General features: G+C 33.1%; 5 protein-coding genes across 8 annotated transcripts; 3 read left to right on the top strand and 2 right to left on the bottom strand.

The window, feature by feature from the left end:
* Positions 1-2,671: 2,671 nt before the first annotated feature.
* On the top strand, positions 2,672-6,027 carry LOC123212009 (RGG repeats nuclear RNA binding protein A-like). Of its 2 annotated transcripts, none has more exons than XM_044631024.1 (7): positions 2,672-3,074; positions 3,576-3,891; positions 4,001-4,066; positions 4,193-4,322; positions 4,738-4,896; positions 4,994-5,050; positions 5,483-6,027. In XM_044631024.1, exons 1-7 carry the CDS (start codon positions 2,888-2,890, stop codon positions 5,660-5,662), a joined length of 1,095 nt encoding a protein of 364 aa, XP_044486959.1. In that variant the 5' UTR covers positions 2,672-2,887; the 3' UTR covers positions 5,663-6,027. The 2 variants fall into 2 exon arrangements, with proteins under 2 accessions (XP_044486959.1, XP_044486958.1); XM_044631023.1 differs by having other exon boundaries at positions 2,705-3,074; positions 3,573-3,891.
* A 1,339-nt stretch (positions 6,028-7,366) lies between these two features.
* On the top strand, positions 7,367-9,647 carry LOC123211981 (pentatricopeptide repeat-containing protein At4g16835, mitochondrial). Its single transcript, XM_044630977.1, has one exon. It carries the CDS (start codon positions 7,586-7,588, stop codon positions 9,512-9,514), a length of 1,929 nt encoding a protein of 642 aa, XP_044486912.1. The 5' UTR covers positions 7,367-7,585; the 3' UTR covers positions 9,515-9,647.
* A 216-nt stretch (positions 9,648-9,863) lies between these two features.
* On the bottom strand, positions 9,864-12,670 carry LOC123211982 (ras-related protein RABD2c). Its single transcript, XM_044630978.1, has 8 exons — positions 12,484-12,670; positions 11,911-11,983; positions 11,438-11,485; positions 11,299-11,346; positions 10,782-10,853; positions 10,541-10,696; positions 10,351-10,454; positions 9,864-10,190 (listed from the first exon to the last, which is right to left on the bottom strand). Exons 1-8 carry the CDS (start codon positions 12,495-12,497, stop codon positions 10,097-10,099), a joined length of 609 nt encoding a protein of 202 aa, XP_044486913.1. The 5' UTR covers positions 12,498-12,670; the 3' UTR covers positions 9,864-10,096.
* A 1,840-nt stretch (positions 12,671-14,510) lies between these two features.
* On the top strand, positions 14,511-15,610 carry LOC123211879. 2 transcript variants are annotated; one of them, XM_044630831.1, is made up of 2 exons: positions 14,511-14,870; positions 15,301-15,610. In XM_044630831.1, the coding sequence occupies exons 1-2, from the start codon at positions 14,630-14,632 to the stop codon at positions 15,360-15,362; spliced, it is 303 nt and encodes a 100-aa protein (XP_044486766.1). In that variant the 5' UTR covers positions 14,511-14,629; the 3' UTR covers positions 15,363-15,610. The 2 variants fall into 2 exon arrangements, with proteins under 2 accessions (XP_044486766.1, XP_044486767.1); XM_044630832.1 differs by having other exon boundaries at positions 14,533-14,870; positions 15,342-15,610.
* A 561-nt stretch (positions 15,611-16,171) lies between these two features.
* LOC123211878 (monooxygenase 2-like) lies at positions 16,172-18,526 on the bottom strand. Of its 2 annotated transcripts, none has more exons than XM_044630829.1 (6): positions 18,189-18,526; positions 17,881-18,027; positions 17,701-17,766; positions 17,448-17,610; positions 17,140-17,368; positions 16,172-16,876 (listed from the first exon to the last, which is right to left on the bottom strand). In XM_044630829.1, the coding sequence occupies exons 1-6, from the start codon at positions 18,431-18,433 to the stop codon at positions 16,353-16,355; spliced, it is 1,374 nt and encodes a 457-aa protein (XP_044486764.1). In that variant the 5' UTR covers positions 18,434-18,526; the 3' UTR covers positions 16,172-16,352. The 2 variants fall into 2 exon arrangements, with proteins under 2 accessions (XP_044486764.1, XP_044486765.1); XM_044630830.1 differs by having other exon boundaries at positions 17,701-17,774; positions 18,189-18,480.
* Between the last annotated feature and the right edge of the window lie 2,950 nt (positions 18,527-21,476).

The following is a 21,476-nucleotide window of genomic DNA, read 5'->3' as shown; positions in this document are numbered from 1 at the left end:
ATTTATACTTGATTTTTGGATTAAAATTTTTTTTTTTTAATGTTAAATATGGCTGGAAAGGGATTTTAAAGCTAAACCCTGGGTAGGAAAAATGTAATTCACTGTAAAAAATATGTACAGGCAAAATTTTGACTTCCGTCAAAACATTGTGCAAGCGCCCCAACCGTGAATACATAATGAATGCCGAGAGACTATTCATCTTTGTATTTGTCATTTTAGCGAGAATCGCCTTCGTCTTTGGATGCCAATGAAGGTTTAAGGTGGAAAAACAAAGTCAGCTGGAGATTAAGATAGTCGCCAAAGAAGGAAAAAAAAAAATAATAAGATTTCAAAATTTAGACTGATAAAAATAATATTATATTATTTTCTAATATTATAAATTAAATAATATTATAATTTGTCCTTTATATTTAAAGAATTTTATTAATCTTACCCGCAGACTGGGGGCAAATTATGTTGTACTTTTTTATCCACGTGGACTGGAGTTGGAAAAAATGTTTAAATGAATAATTAATTCGATATTTATAAAAACACAAAAGAATCAAATTAGCAACCAATTCCCATCTGGTTTGACTCCTATGATTTATTGGAAAAAAAAAAAGTTTAAATGAATAAATTGAGCTACAAAACTTGATAACATCTATCTGGTTTGACTATGATTTATTTTAATCAAAATAAGAAAGCTTATTTTTTTGTTTACCAGGATCAAATGACCAACCAATTCCCAATTAAATCGATTGAAGTAGTTCATCTATGTTTTAAAATCATGATTTGACCTTTTGGAATAAGGTATGTTATGGGTGGGTTTTTGATCCTTTCAGTTAAAAATGGGTAGTTAAGTGATTAATTTTTCAGTTGATAAAGAAAATATAATTTGTTAATATTTACATAAAAATGAAGATATTATATTTTGCAAGCTATGAAAATATTATCTGACAGTCTTAAGATAAAGTTTGAATCGTGAGGAGGACTAAGAAAAAATGTCTTTATGAAACTTTGATGCGATAAAGCTTGGTTTGAAATATATTATTCAGTCAATATAAATATGTATATTAATCACAGTTCAATCCAAATCAAGGAGATAGACTTGTATTTGTTATTCCTTTGAATGATGGATTCCAAATTTCTTTTTTTTTTTCATAAATCCTAAAAATCAATAATTTTTTTCTTATATCGAGTTTTAAAAAATAACTTTTCCTCTTATGGTTTAGTTTTTAATCTCCGATTCTATTACTAGTAATCTTTCCCTTTGACGATAATATCGAAGATTAAAAACTAAATTTTAAAGAGAAAATATTATGTTTCTTAAACTTAATCTAAAGAAAAATTATTAGTTTTTAGAGTTTAAAAACGAAAAATGAGGTAAAGTTTTAAAACTAATAAATTTAATTAATTTTAACATAAATAAATAAAAAAGTTTATAAAATTAAAATATAAAAACTTAAAAAAACGATAATTTTTAAATGAAAAAAAGTCCTTTGACTATAAAATTATACATATTAACAAATTGTACATACCTATGATATGATAACATGATTATTTAATCATTTGATACTTTAAAATCATCCAATCAAATATTATTATTTTAATTTATATAAATAAATTTATCTTATAGTATTAATTAATCAACCACTACTTCTAACCCAGTTTGTTAATTAAATTTTACGGACTTTTGTGCTCACCAGTTTGACTTTTAAGTTCTAAAACGTAATAAATATTCAAGTCCATCGCCATTTTATTTCTAAATGAATTTAATTTTTTGTAATTCTAATGAAATTCAAACTAAATAAGCCCTATTTTTTTAGCCAATCAAACATAAATCTACAAAACTTTGTTAATCTACTCAATTAAGTTAATGTTTGGTTGAATTGATTGTGTGTGAAAATAGGTCTGAAATCATTTTTATTGATTTTATTAATTAATGACTTTCTTTTTAGAAAGGATCAAGACCAGATTCGATCTGAGTTAAACTTAAATTCGATTTGATTTATATATAGTAGAACTCAAGTTCGTAGAAACTAAGCTCGAATTCAGCTTAACTCATTTTGAACTTGAGTTTTTAACTATTTTGTTATTAAAACGATGTCATTTTAATATATATTAGTCAAAACGATATCGTTTTGTATCAAAATTTTTAATTTAAAATTTTGACGAGTAGCTAGAGCTTGACCAAGCTCGTATAGGATTGACTCGTTTCGGGTTTATTTAAACCGAACTTAAGCTCAAATTTGAATGAGTTTGATTTGAATCCAACTTTAAAAAGGATAAGGACAAAGTAGGTCTCATTCCTAATTTTAATTTTGGGTCTTTTATATTTAAAAACTAAAAAAGAGCAAGGAAAAAAAGCATACCCGAATTGTGTCGATGATGTAGTATCATATATCATTAGGTACAACAAGTAATAACATTGTTAGTTTTTAAAATTTATTTTCTTAATATATGAAATTATAAATTTAATGTGATAGTTAATTTTAAAATTTACATAGGAATTAAAATTAAAAAAATTAACTAAATAAATAAAAAAATGTTCCAAACATGAACATTGAAATATAAAGAGAGGGAGCGAGATAGTAAGTGAGTTGGGCCAATCCTGAATAAGTGTGGACATCAGGCGGCGAACAAAAGCAACAGCAAACTAGTTAAAGTGAAACTGGCCGTAGCCTCACACTTTTAGGGTTTTTAAGATTAGGTTTAGCCTTACTCTTACTTCTCTGCCGCTTAGGCTAGGGTTTCTCTCACTTTCACTTTCTCTTTCTCTTTCTTTGCTTCAGAAATTTATTTTCTTTAGATCGAATCTTTAATGGCTTTTTCTGAGCAATAAGGCTTCATTTCCTTCTATCGAACTCCTGATTTGTTGACTTGGTAGTTTCCATACCTATCCAAAACAATGGCCACAATGAACCCCTTTGACCTGCTGGGTGACAATGATAACGAAGACCTTAGTCAGCTCGTCTCTGTTCAGCAGCCCAAGCTCGCTGACAAGCCTAAGAAATCTGTGTCAACTCCTCAAGCTCAGTCAGCGGCCAAGCCGGCGCCGAAATTTCCCACCAAGCCAACCCCTCCCACTCAAGCTGGTGAGCTTCCTCTACTCGTTTCGTTTATTTTTTATTTTTGATCCTTATTGTTGCATTCAATTTCTGTTAGTACTTTATTGTTTGGTTGCTGAGGAAGTGATTGGAAGATTAAAGCTTTTAACTTTTCGCTTGTCTTTTATTTCATAGTAGTGATTTGAATATATGTGCTTGGTGCCAGTTGAGTGTTATGTGTTTGCAGTTTGTGAATGATTGTTGTTTTGGTGATTTCCTGTTGATGGGATCCGTTGAAGTGTTATATTTGCATTACAATCTATGGCGTCTGAAGTTACCTACATCGGTTTTGTTGTAACTGTGTCGTTTCGTTTTGTGCTATGGAACAGAGCAAAGAATCCGAACAAAAGTAAGGAAGAAATCAATCTTTTATAAAAGAAAACATTAGACAATAAAGGGCAAAAGCTTAGCTGTATATAGTCATAAATTTCAAATTTAGGTACTTATTGAGTTTCCATTCTGTTAACTTGCTGGTCTTTTCTCAAGTAGTGAGGGATTCAAAGACTGAAAGTGGACGTGGTGGGGGCCGTGGCAGTCGTGGTCGTGGTTTTGGGCGTGGTGGAGGAGGTCGTGGCTATGACCGAGATTCAAGCAACAATGACACATTTGGTGGCAGTAATGGATTTTCTGGAGGATACAAACCCTCTGAAGAGGGAGAAGAAGGAAAGCCATCTGAAAGGCGTAGTTATGGTGCTCCTCGTGGTTCCTTCCGTGGGGGTCGCCGTGGTGTCTTTGGCAATGGAGAATCTGGGGAAGGAGATCGTCCACGTAGACAATTTGAACGTCGCAGTGGGACAGGGCGTGGGTTTGTATTCTTAAAACTGAGATGTTCATCTTCAGCTACCTAATAGGTTAACATAATCTCCTTTTTCTTTTTCCAAACTCCATTTATGGATTTTATTTTATTTTATCAGCAATGAGATTAAACGTGATGGGGCTGGTCGTGGCAATTGGGGAACTCCAGCTGATGAAATTGCACCGTGAGTATTTTGTCCATCTGATCACTTTAGCTTAATAATTATTTTTCTCTGGCAGTTGATTGATTTTTATTCTTTTATATGAGTTGTCCTGCTTACATACATATTTATTTTTCTTGTCAATGTAAGGGAGACTGAAGAGCCTGTTGTTGAAAATGAGAAGAATGTGAGTGCTGACAAGCCTGCTGGTGAAGAAGATGTGGGTGCCAATAAGGAGAATCCTGTGAATGAGCAAGAAGATAAGGAGCCTGAAGAAAAGGTACATTGTCTTATCTGAACATTGTGGCTGGTCTCTTAAACGTTCCATATTCAGCTGTTGGTTATTTACAGAATATAGAATTGATTGGGATGCTCTTAATCACTGTAGTGCTATTTAGAGCATAATTTAAGTGCTTTATTAGTATGTTTCAATGTGAATAAAGGTAAATTAAAAGATGGAGGCGATGTTACTTCAGTTATGGATTACACTGTTTGTATTAAGTGAACTGTGTTAAATTCTACGCTTTCCTTTGCCTTTATTTTGTAGAATTACTGAAATAATTTTATCAAAGTTTAGCATGTGTGATAACCCTGTGAGTAGTGCAATGAATCCATTTTTCTTCCTGTTAATTTCTTCTATCTCTTGCATATTTAGTCACATCTTTCTAGTTTTCACTTCTTTCAATTTTGTGAAGGAAATGACTTTGGACGTGTATGAAAAGCTTCTTGAAGAGAAGAGGAAAGCTTTGCTTGCCTTGAAGACTGAGGAAAGGAAGGTTGATGTGGACAAAGAGTTCAAGTCCATGCAACCACTATCAAGTAAGAAAAGCAATGATGACATCTTTGTCAAACTGGTAAGAGCCATTAACATTCCTAATTATAGTTATTATTACCTTTTCTTTTGATTTTACATTTTTCTGGTGCATTAACTTGTTGACTACTGATTTTTAGGGCTCTGATAAGGACAAACGCAAAGATGCTGCTGATAAAGAAGAGAAAGCTAAGAAGGTTTGTGTTAGAAACAATTTTTAACAAAATAGTCTTGATAAGTAATTGTTATTTTCTGTGATTGATTTTATAGTGTCATTATCCCCAAACAAACCTCATGATGGAACCACCTTCTTTCTCTGAATTCTTTCCACGACATGTGAATATAATTTGGCTATTCACTAGTCAAAGCTTTCTCTACTAATTTTATCAAAATTGATGATAAATTAATATTCAAGTTTTTGTAATGGTATGGTGCTGATTTCTTTTAAGTTATTGTTTTCAAAATTTTAGGTCTGTTCTTGTTTTGCATACAGCTGTGAACTTGTGCTTCTTTAGTATTTATTAATGAAAATTAACTTTCAATATTGTTGAGTTTAACTGTGTTACTAGTGTTTTCCTGTATTATAGATGTTGAAGTCCTGTCTAATGAATTACTTAATTTGTTTGTAGTCTGTTAGCATAAATGAGTTCTTGAAACCTGCTGAAGGAGAGAGGTACTATAACCCTGGCAGTCGTGGTCGAGGCCGTGGCCGTGGTTCAAGAGGTGGATATGGAGGCTACTCATCCAGTAATGTAGCAGCCCCATCTATTGAGGATCCTGGACATTTTCCCTCATTGGGGGGCAAGTGAAACATCATCTCATCTTCAGTACACCCTAATGTTCCCCCATTTGCACTCTTGTGATCTATTTAAGAGTCGTGTCAAGTCGAAGGTTATTTAACAGGAATCATATTTCCTGCATAAAAAACCATGGTGAATGTTAAGTCTTCTTGAGTGTAAATTTTAAGTCTTTGACGTGCATGCATACCCTTCTTTTTCAGCTTAAATTATTAGGGCAGATGGGTCATTATTTCTTGTTGAACCGAGTAGTGGCATCAGTTTTGGTTTTGTGGTAGGATTTTAGATCTTTTGAATTTGAATTTCTGCATTCTGGTGTTTCTAATGCTTTACTTTTATTAATGCGGCTACAGAAATGAATTCTTTTTTTGTTGACATATATATATGTATCGTGTCTTGAGATATACACTTGGAGTGAATGGCCATCAAAAGGGTAGGTTTTAAAATAAAATATTCAATCATTTCAATTACAGTAAAAACCTGGCATTTGCTTGCATTTTGAGCATTCAAAGGTTTGGGTTCTGTGCAGTGTGTTGGATCTTATTCCTTCATCGTGTCAATCAAATGTGGAAATAAGTATGTTTCGAAGTCCCCGCTATTTTCGGTCGTACAAGCTTCTCAGTCTGCTGAAGCATCCTTTTGCCTAATTTGTTCTGGTGATTATGAATATATGTTTGTCTCAAGTGAAAAGATAAAGCTGGTTAAAGCGGAGGATTTCTTGTTTTCTCACGAGGAAAACAATCAAACCACCACAAAATCCAACCGTCGACAATTTAACAACCAATCAACTATCACCGAGCCCGAACCCGGACCCGGACCCTGGTGTGATTTTACGGTAGAGAATTTGAATTCAGTGGTTGACTTCAAGTCTTTTACCGGCAAATCAAAACTCTATTATTATTTGGTTAAGTGGTTGAGAATCTAAGCCTACTTCATTCACTCGTTATAAAGAATGATAAATACTAGGTTTTAACCAAAACTTGAAGTTTTTAATTTTTCCAAAACTCAAACTTACATATTATAAATAAGTTTATTTCTTCATTTCTTATTATAGTGAAATTTCTTTTTATTTTTTTATTAGAAAATATAATTTTTTTAAATTTAATAATTGATAAGTTAAAATTTTATTTTAAAAGTTTTAAATTTCAATAATGAGTTGAACTTGAGCCCGTCCATCTATTAGTCAAGTTGAACTCAACATCTTTACACCTTTAAAACATATACAAATTCACTTCTTTCACTAATTTGAAAATTAATCATTTACATCAACATCTTTAAATTAAAAGATCAAAATTTTAACTTAACATTATTCTAAATGGTCATTAAAGTGCTTCTAAATGTGATTTTAGCTAAATTATATCTAAAATTGTATGATCTTATTGAATCATATTTAAGATGATATAGTACAACTAAATTGCATTTAGAATAATGTAATTTGACTTTAAAAAAAATAAATTCAAGACATGGTTCCAGTCAAATTACACAATCTTAATGTACTTTGACAGAATCACACCATGTTGAATGATTAGATGCAATCTAGTCCAAATCACATTATCTTGGATAGGATACGGCTGGTTTGCCAGCAAAGTCAATGGCATTAACTAAGGATGTAAAATATAGTTAGTAAAACTTTAAGGACTAAAATGATTTAATTTTATTGAACATTACAAAATCATTAAATGATTTTTCCAACGGCATAGCATGTCAATTAGGAAATCCCAGCAACAAATTACTTGAGAATACCAGGCTCGGAAATACTTGAGCCCAAAGGAAGCAAATGATCAAGTTTATCCAATGATAAACAGTCTGCAATGGCGATTTACATCGAGACAGCACCAACGTTATTGTTAACGTTAGAATCTGCCTTTCGTTGTTTCCTTGTTGTATGATGATGCTGTGTATTGTATAATTAACTGAGTTTTTTTACACTTACTAATGCTTTACCTCAGAAGTACAAGAAACCAACAATACTCGACTCCTTTCCGCAAAATTTTCTTACCAATCAGATACCAAAACTGTCTTTTCTATATCCAATCCCCAAATGCCAACCCAAGCAAGCATTGCTATAGTGAAATCATTTCATCAAATAAGAGTATTACTACCTACATTAGATTAGGTGACTTAGATTCTGCCCTTAAAGTATTCAATAACATTACGGTTAAGACAACAGTCACTTGGAATTCAATCTTAGCGGCCTATTCCAGAAGGAAGGGAAAAATGAAGGAAGCACAGGAACTGTTCGATAAAATTCCTTACCCAGATACGGTTACATATAATATCATGCTTTCTTGTATTTTACTCAATTCTGATGATATAGAAGCTGCTTTTGATTTCTTTAATCGATTGCCTTTCAAAGATATAGCTTCTTGGAATACAATGATATCAGGTTTCGTCCGTGACAAGAGAATGAGCAAAGCTCGGGACCTGTTTTTGGCCATGCCAGAGAAAAACAGTGTTTCTTGGAGTGCTATGATATCTGGGTATGTTGAGTGTGGGGAGTTGGATAGAGCCGTGGAATTTTTTGAGGATGCGCCGGTGAAGAGTATTGTGGCCTGGACTGCAATGATTAATGGGTACATGAAGTTTGGGAAGGTTGATTTAGCTGAGAAGTTATTTAAAGAAATGCCCATGAAGAATTTAGTCACTTGGAATGCTATGATTGCAGGTTATGTTGAGAATTGTAGAGCTGAGGATGGCTTGAAGCTGTTTAGGATGATGAAGAGCTTAAGGATTAGGCCAAACGCTTCAAGTTTGAGTAGTGTTTTATTGGGTTGTAGCGAATTATCTGCACTGCAGTTTGGTAGGCAAGTTCATCAATTAGTTTGTAAGTCCTTGTTGTACAGTGATACAACAGCAGCGACTTCATTGATTAGTATGTATTCTAAGTGTGGGGACTTGGAAGATGCTTGGAAGTTGTTTCTTGAGATTCAACTAAAAGATGTTGTGACTTGGAATGCTATGATTTCTGGCTTTGCTCAACATGGAGCAGGTGAAAAAGCAATCCAATTGTTCGGTGAGATGAAGGATGAGGGAATGAACCCAGATTGGATCACTTTTGTTGCAGTGTTACTGGCTTGCAACCATGCAGGATGGGTAGACCTTGGGATTCGATATTTTGAGTCAATGGGAAAGGATTATGGAATTGAAGCCAAGCTGGATCACTATACCTGCATGGTTGATCTTCTTGGTCGAGCTGGGAGGCTAGATAAAGCTGTAGACTTGATTAAGAAAATGCCTTTTAGACCCCATCCTGCCATTTTTGGAACCCTGTTGGGTGCTTGTAGGATCCATAAAAGATTGCATCTGGCTGAGTTTGCTGCCAACAGCTTGCTTAGTCTTGATCCAACAAATGCTGCTGGGTATGTTCAACTTGCTAATGTTTATGCAGCTATGAATAAATGGGATGATGTTGCTAGAGTTAGACGGTCAATGAAAGAAAACAAGGTGGTAAAGACGCCTGGATATAGTTGGATTGAGGTGGGAAGTGTTGTTCATGAGTTTAGATCCAGTGATCGGGTTCACAAAGAGCTAACTAGTATTCATGAAAAACTGAGAGAACTAGAGAAGAAAATGAAGTTGGCGGGCTATGTGCCCGACCTTGAGTTTGCCTTACATGATGTAGGAGAAGAACTGAAAGAACAACTTTTGCTGTTTCACAGTGAAAAGCTGGCAATAGCTTTTGGGATAATGAAAGTGCCATTAGGGACTCCCATTCGAGTGTTTAAAAACTTGAGAGTATGTGGGGATTGCCATCGTGCTATCAAGCACATATCAGCAATAGAAAAAAGAGAAATTATTGTGAGAGACACAACAAGATTCCATCATTTTAAGGACAGTGTTTGTTCTTGTGGTGACTATTGGTAAGTTTATAAAAATGGTCTTATGTCTAAGGGGTAATATGGATTTCTGTCAAAAGCTTTTAAAATGATTGTTTGATGACTATGTTAAGATTGATCACCGGCTGGTCAAGCATGCAGCTAGTAAACTTTTAAAAACACTTCATTTTTTAAAATCATTTTCAGGTAGTGATTGAATGTGTGAATTCTGTTCAAACTAAAATCAAATTCTGAAGAAAAACAATTTCTTTTTTCTCTATCTGGGCCTAGCTTTCTCTCATCACTTTGATAAAGAAATGTTTCTTCTTTTAAAAGTAATAAAAGAAACTAGTCACGGTAATTAGCTAAACTTACGTTGAAGAGTAGCAAAGAACAGGTGACAGAAAGACAAATACTGCCATTCACCAACATTCCTAATTTGTACAAATGTTTTTTTTTTCTTTAAAGTCAAATACATTGAAAAGAATGGAAATATTAGAAGATCGTTGAACTGACAAGAAAAGCAAATCATAAGAAATAATCTTGATATAAAAGCGCATTAAGAAGAGAGAACTAGTTTTACATTCCACAAACACAAAATAATGATCATATGTCCATTACTAATTCCCTTTCAAGTTGAGCAGCAACCGGATTTTTGGTTGACAGGCTGTCCTCGAATCTGCACCGTTGGTGGCCTAGCATTGTTCATAGGTTGGCTTGCCATCCTGCACAAACGAACCGACAGGTAAAGGGATTGAAATTTGTATCATACGAACCCTAAATCCTAAATCTTAAACCCTACACAGTATTGGTAAACTCAATAATACTGTCATCATTTTATGTTTCTTTCAGAACTATCTAACAATAAAATAAAAAGGGTGGTACCTGTTCTTGATTGCAGCAGCCATGGCCATGAAAGCCTGTTCAACATTGGTGGCATTTTTTGCACTTGTTTCCATGAATGGGATCCCAATTTCGTCAGCAAATGCCTAACAAAGAAAAAAAAAAATATCCATCAAGCTGAAGCAATGTGTTTTAAACAAATATGTAAACTAGTCCACACAACTAAAATTACCTTAGCTGTCTCATAGGACACAACTTTGTTTGCTGTGAGATCGCACTTGTTACCAACTAAAAGCTTGTTCACGTTTTCACTTGCATAGCGGTCAATCTCATTCAACCATTGTTTAACATTGTTGAAGCTCTCTTGGTCAGTGACGTCATAAACGACCTGAAGGAGCACCAGCATGAGGAAACTCTTACACAGAGCGATACGTGGGATACAAAAACAAATTAAAAATATGTGAAACACTCACAATGATGCCATGAGCCCCACGATAGTAGCTACTAGTGATTGTCCTAAAACGCTCTTGGCCAGCAGTGTCCCACTGTGTTCAGGAAACATAAAAAAAACGATGAGAATGTAAAAAAAAGCTAAAAAACATGAAACAGAGCTGAAGAAGTCTACCATAGATAGAAAAGAAAGAAATACTAACATCAGATTATTCCAAGGAAAATCAAACATGTCTCTTACACGAGACAAGACATGAGATTTTTTGAGACAAGAAATCAGATAATTTTTTATTTTTGACAAACTGTAAAACATAAGATCATTAATATAAAAATTCCAGAATAATTATAACCTTTGATTATGTAAGTCATAAATCTTGGGATAAATACAATCTTAACTTTCAATCAATTTTACTAGGAGGTAGCGCGACACAACTACTATAATTCCAAAATTACAGTGTTTATACTCAGCCTAGATGTGGAAACTTACTTTAAAGTTTAGTAAAGCTAAAAAAAAAAAAAAGGAGTACAAAAAGAACTCACAATTTGGAGCTTAATGGTTTTTCCATCCTGTTCCACAGTGCGGATTTTCTGGATAACAGGCCAAATAGAAAGTTAGTTCCACAAGCATATGATTAAGCAAAAAAATTTAAGAAAGAGAACAGAGAAATTAATCACTCACGAAGTCAACTCCAATGGTGCTAATGTAGCTCTCCAGATATGAATCATCCTGGTTTACAAAACATAATCAACATTACAATGCAGTTTAAATGAGCATTGAAAATCACAAAGCCACAACAATTATTTTAAACCATAACCAGGAGGCAGCCTCATTTCCTATTTCCATTTTATCCCACCTTTTGCCCCAGACCAACACAAGAGATCTCCATATGACATTGTAAAATTAATAGTCATAGTTTAAGTATCTCCAATTTGTGTACCCAGAAAAAATGAAACTACCTCTACTAACAACTACGGAATCCTTCCTAAAGGATATTTTCCTAAACAATATTTTAACTAGAACTCAAAAAGAGCTCATGATACATTAGACAAGGAACGCTGACGCTCCAAATTAAACATCTACATAACTGCAATTTAGCATACGTGAAAAACTAAAACTTCAAATACATAACGACAGGATGAATAAGAACTTACAGCAAACCTCAAAAGCAGACAAGATTTGCCGACACCAGAATCTCCAATGAGCAAAAGCTTAAACAAATAGTCACTGCAAATATCATAACACAGAAAATTAGGCTCGCCCCGTAACAAACAGTCATAAACTTAAAATTTTAAAAAAACACGCATAATACTTCAGCAACGTCCAGCAATTAAAATCAATCAGAATTTCATAATTCGTGTTTTACCTGTCTCATTATTTTGCTAAATTAAATAAAAAAGTCCAAGCTTCCATCCAAACTTGCAGCTGAATAAACTCATAATTTGACATCACTTATTTTGAAATCATGTTATTCTTTCTAGTCAACAGATCATTTAAACGAAATACGAAACTGAAAAAACCAATGGATCTAAACTAGATTAACAAGATCTGAATCAACGACCTAATCAACACCACATAATTTCATCAATCATCAAAACAAAATAAGAATCCTACTAACCTAAAAAAATACAATAAAATATTAAAAAAAGTAACAAATTCACCACAGATCCAGATAAATTATATCGAATTGATGCAAAAAAACAATTTCAAGCAGAATAGAATCTTACTATTCGTTATTCATGATTGTGTTGCTAGTGGATCGAGTAAATCGCCAGAAGCTACAAGAGATTAAGGAGACAAATGGAATCCCGCGAGAATCCGAAGGCAGTTAAAGACGATCGCCGGTTAGGAGCTTAAAGGGGAAGAGAGAATGGGGGAATAAGAGACGGTGCGTGTTATAAAAGGAACGGGAAGCTGTTGAGTTTGATTTAATTAATATACATGAAGCCAGGGGTGACGTGGCAACAGAAACCAATTGATGCCATGTGTTGTGCACTTGTACTGGAATGACGAAATTACGCATTTTCATTATTACCTTCACGTATTATTATCCATGTGGCTTTTGCGATTTTAATTCTACATATATTGAAATATATTTTTAGCCAAAAGACATAATCCCATCCAAGATTTATTGCAAATCCAAATTGATATTTATTATGTATTAAAATTTTAAACTTTTATTTATAAAATATTAAAATTAATAGGAGCAATTTATTTTAAGAATAAAATTATTATTTAATCAATAATATATTAAAAATAATAAAATATTATTTATTTTTTCTCTTAAATTTAAAAAATTAACAATTTCCTTTCAAAAGTTTAATTTTCTCTTTATTAGAATTTTTATTTTCTCATCTTTTCTCTCTCTGACAATTTTATCTCCCTTCGATGATGGTCTTTTCTTCTTCCCCTTCTCCAACATTTTTGTTTCTGACAAAGATATTAAAAAAAATAAAAAAGGAGGACTATCGCCGAAAAATAGAGTGTCAGAAAATACAAACTCTAACTAAAAAAAATAATTTTTTAAAGCTTGATTTTAAAAAAATATATATAATTTTTTAAATTTATAATAAAAATAAATAATATTTTATTATTTTTAATATATTATAAATCAAATAACAATTTTATCTTTTAAACTAACTATTTTTTGTTAATTTTGAATATTTAATGGGTATCACTTTAAACTTACAATAAACATTGGGTTTTAACAAAATGTTCTCATGGCAAAAGATCCTAATTAGTGTTATACTTGTATATTTAAATAACCGCTCCCATCTGATTTGCTGAATGTAAAGTGTCATGTTACATTAATGATTATCCAGGATTTAGGTCTTTAGTGGCACGTAGCTTTATCATTATTTGCTTTGTATAAAGGCCACGTAATTTTCATCATTATTTGATTTTTAAATTGTATAAATACCAAATTCTATCTCCCACCAAGGTTTAACAAAATAATTTTTACCCTTTAAATTTTAAAAAGTTAATTTTCCCTTTATTATTCGCTTCTATTATAAGAACCTTGATGAGAAATAGTCTTCTGACCCTACACAGAGTATACACAACTACTTGCATCATCCGCCAGATTTGGGTAAATATATTTGGATAAAAACATTTCCAAGACAACTGTACTTTAAGAATATTATCTGATAAACCACAAATTTTCTTTTTAAAAAAATCAGGGGTTTAATTATTTCAAGTGGAAATGAACATTTTTAATCCAGATTATTTCGTATTTTATCTTTTTCATCCTTCAAAATTCAATGTTGATTTAAAAGTTTGGGTATTATTTCACTTTTTGAAACTATTAGGTGTAAGGGTATTTTTGTCATATTACTGGTTAAAAGTGTTTTTCAGCGCAGGCGCTGGGGAAGGACGGGGAAGCGGGTTGTTCCTTAGGCGGCCGACTTACGTGTACGTCTGCATGAAGCTTGGGTCTCAATGCCCCGAAAGCACGTCTGACGCAAACTGCTTACCATGAGCCCGATTATTTTTCAGTTATTCTTCGACACAACTATTCGAACACGCTCATTAGAGCGCGTGCTTAGAAGCTTCCTGAGGTCAAAAATTAAAAAATGGTGAATTGACGAAGTTCTAGAACAGTGATGTCCAGCTGTGATGATTCGCAGTACAAGACTAATTCACGGTGCCCAATGAAAAAAAGACACTGTTTGTTTTTCCGTTGGTAGATTGGATGTAATTATAAATTCAAACATAAATATGTCTGACGGTATTATTTGGGAGAAAAAAATTAAAAATATGTTGATTTAAAAAAAAAACCAACCCGCGACCTTTTTGCGTTGTTGGGCTTGGACCGTCTCATAAAGCCGAGAAAAGGAGCGTAAACACATTCATTAGATTAGAGTAATAACAAAGATGCTCCGATGTGCGAGCGGTTGGCGTGTAGCAGAGGAGTTGGTGGTGAAATCATCACCATCGAAATCTCTTGGTCGGAGACGCACCGCATTTACGGAGCATAATCTCCCGACATACGATCCTCTGTCGCACGTTGCCAAGAGAGAGCGCCGTCGTCTCAGATTTGCGGAGAACGCAGTCCACGCCATCCCTGTTGTTCTTGTTTTCTGCGCTATCGTTCTCTGGCTCTTCTCCAACAGTGGTATATATATTAATTTATCTTAATATCTCCTTTTTGTCGAAGCAATTAATTCCAGTGGAAAACTTTTAGTTTTTGTTTATCGGATTTCGTAGATTTGAGGGTGGCTTGTAGCTTTTTATGTTTTTAGGGTTTCTTTTTATTGAGTAATTTGTTGGAGGCTTTTTAGCGGGAGAGTAACCTTTTTCTGATAGTTTTTTAACACACACCCTTTTTCTTTGCCATTCTAGCTACAAACTTCAGAGGAACACATGTGCTTATTTGTTCAATTTTTTTAATTGATTGCTTGAAATTGTTTTCATCAAGTCATACATTACTTTTCTTATCTGGTTCCCTTTTCTTTGAAGGCAGGAAGTTAATTCTGTTTTTTAATAATTATAAGGCACTTTTAGAAGAAAGTGAACTCATTATGTGTTTATATTGCTCGCTGTAGTTTATGTTTTAAATAAAGGCGATGTGTTGTACTGTTGGCAGAATCAAGGATGTGAAGATTAATATATGGTTAAGATATGTCTTGCTTACAAACCGGACGCTGGGAGACTCTTATCCAACAAAAATCTGGTGCATCAAAAACTGACAAGTTGGAAGAAAAGAAACGAAATACAGATTTTTCTTTTGTGTCAATGAGGTCACCATCTTGTTGGGAAAAGAAGCACTATTTATGATTTATTTGTATTGTAAAATTGAATGTAATGCACTAGTTTATGAATACAGCTCTCTCTTGCTTGCGGGAAATGCTCAAATATATGTGCCTTTAGCCTTTCATATATATATATATATATACACACACACATTTCTATTAAAATCTGATGCCCGAAAGAGTTTATGTATTTCATTTAGCATAGACCAAACTCGTGTTCCACCAGTAAAGTGGTTTTGTAGGGTTTAGGTATTGGAGCAACACCATTTTTGCAGGTGGGTTTTTCTTTTCTTGATACTGCATGGCTAAAACGAATGGTTCTTTCATTCTGATTTCGCTGGTCAGAATAGACAAGAGCTTCAGTTAATGTCTCTGGATTTTCCTTTATGTTAAATTATCACGGCATGGCAACAATACTTAAAAATAGTTTGTCTTTTGAAGGGATTTTTAGCTTTATAAATTCATCTATTATCTCACATATGATTTCTACGCATGGTTTTCAGTTTCATTAACCCCTCCCACATGGGTGTCATTTTTTTTCTGCTGATTATTCTTACGAGCCATTGCATCCCAGTGTGTGATGAAAATCAAGGAGTGAGAGCGCAGCAAGTACCGGACTCTACTACTGTGCTGTTTATAGTTCACACATATGAAAATTATTATATGTAGCGGTGACGAACCTATAAAAACAGTATATTATATGTTGTCGTGTTGAAGGTATAAAGGTCTTATACAGTGGAATACAAAGAAAAAATTGTTTTTCAAATGGGTTCTGCGAGCTTATACTTTTGGTGAATAAATGTCTGAAGTCTTCCCTGTAAAGTACAGCTTGTTGACCTGAAATCTTAACCATTTATCCTTGACATTAGAGGCTGACAATCAAAATTTGTATGTTCCAAAACTGTTCCAAGTTTAACTACCTTTGGTATGATAATGTTGTTCCGAACAGAACACACAACTGGGTTTTCCCATTGCAGAAGTGATCCGACAAGATTTGCACGTATGGTCAATGGAAAAATACGAGGCCATCTTTCACTTTCATACGATCTGAAAGCATCTTCCACAGGTGCAGATGTAAACCTAGTTGCATTTGCTAGTTTTTTGGCAAGAACTACTGCATCCTCCAGTGCACAACAAGCGCCTTGCCCCAGATTTGGAGTCATTGGGTGCCAGGCATCTCCTACCAGCACAACTCTTCCTCTTGAAGCAGGAGGGCTTATTGATGGCCACAACCAACGGTCAACCAGGGGAGTCCTGATTATTGTGTCATCAGGGGTAAGATCTATAATGTTCAATAGCTCTGCAGGCCAGTTCCTCACTAGAGCTTTTGCTTGCTTCTTCAACATAATTGGATCAGTAATTTTTGGACCTGCAACAGAGTCATCTTAGATGTTAGAACAGTTTAGTAGAATTTGAAAGTTTGTGTTGTGGCAATAGGTTCTCAAGATGATGCAAGAACTTTGAGTTACTTTATCTGATCAATACTACCAGTAACTACATTAAATTTATTTGTTTCATATATATAGCATTATATTAGACAAAGATAATGGATTAGATGATGTAAGAGTTACTCGACAATGTTTGCACTGGATGAATGAATTCAGATCAACTCATAGAGAGCAAGTGCAAGACCTGGAGATGGGTTGTTGAAACAGATAAACCAGTAAACTTTTGTAGGAGAAACAGGAACATATCCCGCGCGCAATCCTCTTCCATAGATGTAATTAACTTTAGGTTCAAATGATTGTCCATTGGGATAATATGCAAGCCCACGGTAAGCACAATGACCAACATAATTTGGCTCAGAGAATCCCATCCACTTAGCTATGGGAGAACGAATCCCATCACACCCAATAACAATCTGTGGAAACATGACCAGAAACCAAATTGGAGATAAAAATTTTCTTAGCAATAAAATTTATCTGAGAATTTGACATAACCTTTGCATGTAAGCGAGTCCCGTTCATTAGTTCCAAAAGAGTGCCGCCGTTTGCACATGTTTCTATCTTTGCTAGTTTTGAAGAAAAATGGACCGACTCCGGAGGCAGTCGATTCGCAAGAGTCTCCAAAAGAATTCTCCTCTCCACCGCACGGACCTCTTGGCTGCACCACTGTATGATTACTAAACGATGGAACAGTAAAAGATTTACACATGATTGGGACTGTAAATGGGACGATCATTTCATGGAATACCTTGCATCTTCATCTTTGAAGGTGAAGGAACGCATCTCCCTTCCATCTTCGGACTTTACTGCCATCCTGCACAGCTGATTCCAGAATTCGGTGGTAATAAATGATGCATTAAGAGGTGAAGAAGGTTCTATGCCTTAACAAACCTAAACGAATAAATTTATCAAGGGAAAAGAGATATACCCTTGAATTTCTAGGAATTGGCTCCTGAGGTCACTTCCGACTCCGATTGCATCTAACACACGCCATCCATTCTTGAAAAGGGTGAGTGAAGTTCCCCCGGTTCGAAGAGAATCTGCTTGCTCAAGTACCAATGACCCAACTCCAAGCCTAATTATTCAGAATCCGCCAATTAAGCATTGCAAATAATTATTCAGTAAATAAAAAGAACTAAGCATGGCAATTACATCATTTCTTTCACTTGGAATAAAATGGTCATACAAAATCATCTCAAATAAACGAACTTTTACTTAATGGATTAGTAATCTGACCTTTGTAGAGATACTGCAGTAGCAAGTCCGGCAATCCCAGCACCGACAATGACAATATCCTCGTTCCTAACATCCGCGTCAGCAATAGTGTTTGATACGTGAATTGGTCTGGTTCTGGTTTTGGTTCGTAAACCAAACCTCGAACAGCTCTGCGACAAGTGAAGCGCTCTATTCTGAAGATGAGAAGAAGAAGAAGGTAAAAGTGAAGAGTTCAAGAATAGAGGAGATGAAGAGGCAACGGCCATTGATGCTTGCTCGGTAATGACGATGCAAGTTTGTCAAGATATGATTCTCCAGAGAGGGATACCTACGAAATTTGTGGTGGACATAAAACGGTTGAATGTTCAACCGGATTTTTAATTCTACCCGCCAAATAGACTTTGATACACAACCTATTTTAAGTTTGGGCCGAAAGCCCAAAAAGGCCTGCACAAAAGTGGACAATTAAATGATTTTTGACCTTCAGTCATTTTACCAATAACCCCATCTTCAATTTCTATGAAGCGTAAAAACTAAAAATGAAATCTTAATTTATATTAAATTAAAAATAAATATTAAGTTTTAAATTCCATTTTTTTCTGTAATGAAAAGTTATTCTTAAAAAAATTAAGAACCCTAATCTTATGAACTGCAGATAATCATCTTAAATATAAGAAAAGATTATGGATCTCTAGAGAGGAGCTTATCCTTGTTGGCCGTCGATACAAATCTATGACGTGGATGTTGGCTCCCAAACCACCAATGTGCTTAGCAAGGCATTTGTAAGGATTATTACCGCCGTTCAAAATTGATTAATCGAATCAGTTTAATAATATATTAAATTTACTTAAATTTTTTATTTAAAGAAATCATAAATTAAAATTGAATAAGTTAAAAAAATAAATAATTTTCAATTAAACCAAAAATATTAATTATTTAAATTGAATTTTAATGATATTTTAAATGATTATCTTACTTTATTATTTTTTAAAAATATGTTAATACTTTATTTATTTTTTATTTTTTAAAATCTTCAATTAATCCATTTAAAAAAATATATAAATTAGTAATTAAATTATAATATTGGTTATTCATATTTTTTAATTAATATTTAAATTCTTTTTCAAATATGTTAATATTATGATTTATCAAGAAAGTGTGTCAAATCAAACCCTAATATAGATACATGTCGATTCCTTATAAGACTGAATATTAGATGAACATAGAAACCATAGTAATTTATAGGCCAAATGACTATTTCCCACCCAAGGTTTGATGCACACCCAACCTCTCATCTGTTAACTTTTAAAAATTCAAATATCTACTCTTCTATTAATTTAGGCTGTTACTATTAAGAGTAAAATCATTATTTAGAAAATTTATTTTAAAAAATAAATTTTCCCCACCTTAGTTTTAAAAACTAACAATTTCTTTCATAACCTCAAAATTTTCAAGTTTTAAAACTAACCCCCCCCCCCCCCCCCCCCCAAAGTCTAGGGTTTGCACAATCTCCATTTTTTCCCATTGCAACAACCCCCTACCTCTGAAAACTCTCAATTTTACCCTCTCTTTGATTTTAGTTTTCATAGCAATTCCAGTGTCATTCTCCCTTCATCGTCGACGTCCTCCTCCATCAAGACTAAGCTATCGTGACATCCTCCTTTCACCGACCCCCATTTCTCTCTCGACCAATGCAAAATTCGACTAAAATCGAACGAGAGATCTCACCCAATTTTGGTCAGATTCACACCAATGACACCCCAAGGGCTTGCAGATTTTTGGTCTTTATTACTCTTCAATGTGCTCTGTTTTCATCTTCAGTGCCAAACTTCCTCCCTAGTGACTCCACATTGGCAAGACTCCTAAACCCTAATCGAGTGAGATCTCTCACTCAATTTTGATAGGATTTTTGCGTCTATCAGGAGAGAAATGAGAGGGAGACAGATGTCGACAGCTTGGACTAGATGGGGGAGAAGTTGGAGATGGAGGGAGAAGGTTGTCAATGACGATCCAAAAATGAAATTTGAAATAGGGGTGAAACTGAGAATTTTCAAAAGGTTGAGAGGTAACTGTGAATAAAAAATATATAAAAGTTGTAAAGCTTACATTTGAGGGGGAGAATATCAGTTTTTAAATCTAAAAAATATGAGATAAGAGAAAAATTATAAGTTTTCGAAATTAAAATAAAAAATGAGATAAAATTTTTTTCTTTAAATAAAATCTTTAAATAATGATTTTATTTTAAATAACATTAATAAAATTTAATAGATAAATAAATATTTAAATTTTTAAAAATTAACTAGTAAAAAGTGGGGTTTGCATAAAACATAGGGTGAGAAAACTTCATTCTTTGACTCTTACGTGGAGAAAGGTAGAAAAGGAGAAATTGCCTTTCAATATCACGATCTTTGTCTAAAATTAAGAAAGACAGCGATTCTCAAGGCAAAGTTCCTTAATAATTTTACTGAGAAATTGACTAACATTAATGATTCTATCTACTTTCGTATGTGTAAGAAAAATATTTCTAGTAATATTTTTAAAAATCATCTTTAAAATTTTCTTAACTTCTATAATCTTTGCACGAATTAGGTTTATATTAATTTCACAGAGTGGTTTCTAAAAAGTCAGATAAGATTAAAAACATTTTCTTTGATTTTTATGATATATATATATCACTCAAATTTTAAGTTATTCTTTTCACTTTACGGGTCGATTTCTCTTAAATTTTATCAATATTTCCCTCTGCACAAATCTTTTTCATTAGAATTTCAACTAAATTCAGATATTATTAAAAAATAAAATTTTAATTTTATCATTACCATTTTTCCTGTTTCATGATTATATATTTGCTTGTAATTATCTCTTTATTTTAAGCGAGAAACTTAAGAGATTGTTAGGATTGTATTTGATTTGAGTAATATTTTATTATTAAAATTAAAAGATTATCTTAAAAATATATTACTATAATTACTATATTTGATAAAATTTGATAAGTATAAATAATTATTATGTTTAGTTGGAAATAATAAAAGAATGTCAATAAATTATTTTACTTAAATATATTTGAATATAATTATTCTAAAATTATTTTTATATTACTTATTATATTACTAAAAAATAAGGTTATTTTTATTCCAAACAATTAATAAATAAAAATATAATTATAATAAAATCAATATTATTTTAATAATCTTTTAATGCCTAAGAGAAATAAGATAATCAGATTATCACTTATATTATCTGTCAAATCACTATTAATAATAAAATATTGTTGTAATTTTTTATTACTAAAAAATTAATAAAATAATA

This window comes from Mangifera indica, chromosome 3 (assembly GCF_011075055.1).
Source record: "Mangifera indica cultivar Alphonso chromosome 3, CATAS_Mindica_2.1, whole genome shotgun sequence".
Classification (NCBI taxonomy): domain Eukaryota; kingdom Viridiplantae; phylum Streptophyta; class Magnoliopsida; order Sapindales; family Anacardiaceae; genus Mangifera; species Mangifera indica.
This window is presented reverse-complemented; position numbering and strand designations above follow the sequence as displayed.

Coding starts and splice junctions, on each gene's coding strand:
- LOC123212009 (XM_044631023.1), top strand. CDS start 2,888: ATGGCCACAATGAACCCCTTTGACCTGCTGGGTGACAATGATAACGAA. Junction 4,067..4,192: donor CCAGCTGATGAAATTGCACC/GTGAGTATTTTG, acceptor TGTCAATGTAAG/GGAGACTGAAGAGCCTGTTG. Junction 4,897..4,993: donor ATGACATCTTTGTCAAACTG/GTAAGAGCCATT, acceptor ACTGATTTTTAG/GGCTCTGATAAGGACAAACG.
- LOC123211879 (XM_044630831.1), top strand. CDS start 14,630: ATGCTCCGATGTGCGAGCGGTTGGCGTGTAGCAGAGGAGTTGGTGGTG. Junction 14,871..15,300: donor CTGGCTCTTCTCCAACAGTG/GTATATATATTA, acceptor TGCTCGCTGTAG/TTTATGTTTTAAATAAAGGC.
- LOC123211878 (XM_044630829.1), bottom strand. CDS start 18,433: ATGGCCGTTGCCTCTTCATCTCCTCTATTCTTGAACTCTTCACTTTTA. Junction 18,028..18,188: donor ACTGCAGTATCTCTACAAAG/GTCAGATTACTA, acceptor CTGAATAATTAG/GCTTGGAGTTGGGTCATTGG. Junction 17,369..17,447: donor GGACTCGCTTACATGCAAAG/GTTATGTCAAAT, acceptor ATGTTTCCACAG/ATTGTTATTGGGTGTGATGG.
- LOC123211982 (XM_044630978.1), bottom strand. Junction 11,347..11,437: donor GCACCATTGGAGTTGACTTC/GTGAGTGATTAA, acceptor CCTGTTATCCAG/AAAATCCGCACTGTGGAACA. Junction 10,697..10,781: donor GTGGGGCTCATGGCATCATT/GTGAGTGTTTCA, acceptor GTGCTCCTTCAG/GTCGTTTATGACGTCACTGA.
- LOC123211981 (XM_044630977.1), top strand. CDS start 7,586: ATGCTTTACCTCAGAAGTACAAGAAACCAACAATACTCGACTCCTTTC.